The 4,194-nt window shown below is 58.1% G+C and overlaps 1 protein-coding gene across 1 annotated transcript; it reads left to right on the top strand.

Annotated features, from left to right (window-relative positions):
- Positions 1-1,811: 1,811 nt before the first annotated feature.
- On the top strand, positions 1,812-4,038 carry GUITHDRAFT_118107 (heat shock protein 70-like protein; the record flags this gene model as incomplete). Its single annotated transcript, XM_005822645.1, has 12 exons — positions 1,812-1,859; positions 1,908-2,075; positions 2,123-2,161; positions 2,203-2,258; positions 2,301-2,341; positions 2,500-2,622; positions 2,802-2,869; positions 2,909-3,001; positions 3,082-3,149; positions 3,194-3,233; positions 3,646-3,741; positions 3,802-4,038. The coding sequence occupies 12 exons, from the start codon at positions 1,812-1,814 to the stop codon at positions 4,036-4,038; spliced, it is 1,077 nt and encodes a 358-aa protein (XP_005822702.1).
- Between the last annotated feature and the right edge of the window lie 156 nt (positions 4,039-4,194).

Genomic DNA, 4,194 nt, shown 5'->3' with positions numbered 1-4,194 from the left:
TTTTCGGGCGTGTGTTTTGTGTGTGATTGTGCGGCTTCTCGCTGTGCGCTGTGTGCCAGGAGGTTTAGCTTGTTCCTGCTTTCTTTTGCTTGAGGCACTTTTTACCTTCTGCCAGTAAATCCGTCATCCCTCGGGCGACTCGACAAAGTCCGAGGAGGAGCTGTCCTCTGGCTCGAGAAGTGCTTGCGAACGCAAGGGCGTCATGCGCCTCGCACCAGATAGGAGCGCCTCCAGCGTCAGCTGCATGGTGAGGCGCTGATAGGTGGCGGCGCGTTTGCGAGCCAAGACCTCAGCAGCAACGAAGTGCCGACCAAAGGGAGTTTCATTTCGGACGTCCCCTCCTGCTGAGTTTGTTACCCCTCCTAGCGACTGTTGCTTGAGGCTGCGTGGCTTCGCGCGTAGGCTGGCGGTGCCGGGTCTGCTGACAGTTGCCAGCAGTGCTGGTTACTTTTGGTCTTTTTTTTGTGTGTGTTTGTGCAGCTTCTCGCTGTGGCGCTGTGTGCATGCAGGTTTAGCTTGGCACGCTGCTTTTGTGGTTTTACTCGCAGAAGGTAAAAAGTGCCTCAAGCAGACCTCTCTGTCCACCTGGCGCTTGAGAAATACCACCGCTGGCCTTCCTCGCAGTACCTCGCCGCGCATCCCGACCTGCTAGAGTTTGCGAGGTTCAAGCGGGAGCTTCCGCATAGTCGAGGAGGGGACGAGTTCACGCCCTCTGAGGGTCTACACCCCGCTGTTTACTATACGGCTATCGCTCGCTTCCTCGCTTGGTACTCTGACCAGCCAATGTCACGGTCGCTGCCCTCTCCTCATAGCCTGGACGTTCACTGCTCGAGATCTTTCCGTGCCCAGAAGCATCCTCTGGCGACCTTCTTCGTTGAGGCGCACGACTTCGTTCACATGGTTCATAATGCTGGAGCGATCCTCTACCGTCGTGTGAGCAATCGCTCCTCGAGGACACCTCCTCCTCGGACTTTGTCGAGTCGCCCCGGAGGAGTCTGGCACCGGAAGTCTCGGACTCCCGGACGATGGAACGGCATCAAGAGTGGCGCTGGAGCCCGCCTTTCCGTCCATCCGCACAGTGTGCCAGTCGGACGTCTGATGCCTCCGGAGAGCGGCTCCCCCCCCCGACGGGGTCCTTGGGCACTGCTGCAGCGTCGTCGCCGTCAATGGCGGTCTCGGTCTCGGCGGCCTCGCTTGCCGCGTGGGCTGGCCGGGCAGTGTAGGGTCTGGTTGCCAGCAGTGCTGGTTACTTTCGGTCTTGTGTTTCGTGTGTTTGACGCTTCTGCTTGTTGCTGCTTTCTTCTGCTTGAGGCACTTTTTACCTTATGCGAGTAAAACTCAGTGCCCTCCAAGAAGCACTCACCGCCGGCGACGGCGGCCGGCCGCGGGGGGGGCCCGGGCGAGCCCCGCCGGGTCGGAATTCAAAAAGGCGTGCGGACAAGTCACATTTGTGTTATGGAGAAGGTAGGGTTCATCTGAAGGGGAAGGAAGGGGTGGGGTCCAGGGCCCTAGCCGGGAGTAACAGCGGGATGGCAGCAGTTGGGTTGGCGGTGGGGTCGGCGACATGGGGAGTTTGCGTGCGAGGAGAGGAGAGGGAGGGGGAAGACGCGAGAGCTCTTGTGCCTTCCCGTGCGCGTGGACCATGGAAGCGCCGCCTGGCGCCAGCATGGCTCTGTCGCTTCGAGGGGAAGTGGCACTGCGGGGAGGAGGGGCGGAGGATCGGGCGGGAGCATCCGAGAGCTGCGGCTTATGACCTGATGAGGCTGGTGGGGAGGAGAGGAGAGGACGACGAACTCTTGGACAAGGATCACATGCTATGGCTGGAACGAGACGCCAGCCAAGGTCAGGATGCGATCAGCGTGAGTGAAGCTGTGCTTGCCCTGCTTCTCCTTGACTTGTCCCTTCAGGTTCTCTGCAAGGATGAGCGAGGGATGATAGAGAAGATCAGTCTGAAAGATCTCACCGCCATGCTCGTGACCGAGCTGCTCTCTTCGGCCATGGGAGAGGAGGTGCAGAAGGAGCAGCTTACAGCAGTGATGGCGGTACCTGAGCTGTTCAACGACATGCAGAAGGAGGTCGGGCCCTTCTTCTCCTCTTCCCCCAGCCCTTACGCCTCCTTCAGTTCCTCCAAGATGTGCTCAAGAGATGCGGCATCGCGCAGGTGACGTTTTCTGGCTCCTTCAACTCTCAAGCGCGCGACAGGGGGTGGAGTTTGTGACGGAGCCGGTGGCGATAGGCAAGGCGTACGGATACGAGAGGTATGGGAGGAGGAGGAGATGAAGAGAGTGAAGGCACGGTAGGAAAGCTCACCGTCGCCTCGCCCTCACTGTTAACTTCGGAGGTGAAACTCCTACAAGCAGCGCATCCTCTACATCTCTATCTTGACCACCACCACCACCACCACCTCCTCCTCCTCCTCCTCCTCCGGATCGTCATCACTAGTCCTTGTCCTAGGGCTTCGGCTCGCTTCCCTCCTCGCTCTGACGTGGCTGGTGTCAGCCATGGCCTTGCGGGTCTCTCTCCTTAAGCTCGAGGATCACGAGCTGCAAGTGCTGGACAGCCTCCAAGATTTTAAGACCAGCGGGCGAGAAATGGACAAGGTCAGACTGACAGCGTATGAGAGTATGAGAGTATGAGAGTATGAGAGTATGAGAGTATGAGAGTATGAGAGTATGAGAGTATGAGAGTATGAGAGTATGAGAGTATGAGAGTATGAGAGTATGAGAGTATGAGAGTATGAGAGTATGAGAGTATGAGAGGAGGTGATGATAGTTGTATCTCACTTGCTCTCTTTCGTTCAGCGGCTAGCAAAGTTTTGTTTGCGGAGTATCAGGCCTGTCACGGTGTCGACCTGCGAGACGATAAGGAGGTGAGAGGCAGAGCAACCTTCTCAGCTGACGTCTAGCAGCTCATGTTTCGTGTGCTCGTCGCCTGCGATGACGCCAAGCGAGTCTTGTGCTCAGAGGAGCAGACGACGATCGAAGTTGATCAAGTTGATAAGGTAAGAGAGAAGAAGGGGGAGCTGAGGGGGAGCTGAGGGGGAGCTGAGGGGGAGCTGAGGGGGAGCTGAGGGGGGAACAGGCTCGGAGGCTGAAGGTGCACATGACGCGACAGAAGATGGAGGAGCTTTGTGAGGACATCTATGACAGGTGAGGAGCAAGAGGATCAGCCTTGCTTTGACCTGCTGCTGTAGAGTCCTTGCCCTCTCTTCTCAACTCCTTGGGGACAACTCAGTCAGTCTGCCTCCTCTATCTCCTGCCCTACCTCTATCTCCTGCCCTACCTCTATCTCCTGCCCTACCTCTATCTCCTGCCCTACCTCTACTCCTGCCCTACCTCTATCTCCTGCCCTACCTCTATCTCCTGCCCTACCTCTACCTCCTGCCCTACCTCTATCTCCTGCCCTACCTCTATCTCCTGCCCTACCTCTATCTCCTGCCCTACCTCTATCTCCTGCCCTACCTCTATCTCCTGCCCTACCTCTATCTCCTGCCCTACCTCTATCTCCTGCCCTACCTCTATCTCCTGCCCTACCTCTATCTCCTGCCCTACCTCTATCTCCCTCCCACTTCCCCTAGCTCTGCCGCTGCCTCCTCTACCTCCTCTCCTGCCCTTCACCTCAGTCATGTGGGCATGCGAATGGCAGGTACGGCAGGAGAGCATCGCCGATGTGCTGGTGGCGGGAGGCTGCTGTGAGATCAAGGCGGTGCAGGACAAGCTGCGATCCATGTTCCGGTCGCAAGTGAGGAGGAGGAGAAAGAGAAGGAGGAGCAGGCGAGGGATGCTCTGACATGCCTGCAAGCTCAATCTTCCCGCTGCCATGCCGATGGATCACGTGGTGCTTGAGGGAGTATGCGCGCACATGCAGCAGCTGGAGGAGAGGAGGAGTCGAGCAGAGAAGGGGAGGGAGGAGAGGGAGGAGGCGGCTGTGTCGCTATCCATTGGCATTGAAGTGCAAGGAGGGATCATGCACAAGCTGATCCAGCGAGGAACCTCGCTCCCCTGCCATCGCTCTGAGGACTTCAGCTCGGGGTACTGACTTCCTTCTCGTCCTGCCGCGCCACTCCTCTTACTCAACTCCTTCTCTTCCTCCCCTTCCTCCTCCTCTTCCTCCCCCCCCCTCCACCTCCCTCTCTCTTCTGTCCTTCTCTTCTTCGCTGCCTCGCAGGTCTCTGGAGCTCCAGACGTTCTCGTC

The sequence above is a fragment of the Guillardia theta genome (genome assembly GCF_000315625.1).
Source record: "Guillardia theta CCMP2712 unplaced genomic scaffold GUITHscaffold_121, whole genome shotgun sequence".
Taxonomy (NCBI): domain Eukaryota; class Cryptophyceae; order Pyrenomonadales; family Geminigeraceae; genus Guillardia; species Guillardia theta.
The sequence above is the reverse complement of the archived record's forward strand: the minus strand, read 5'-3'. Positions and strand labels throughout refer to the sequence as shown.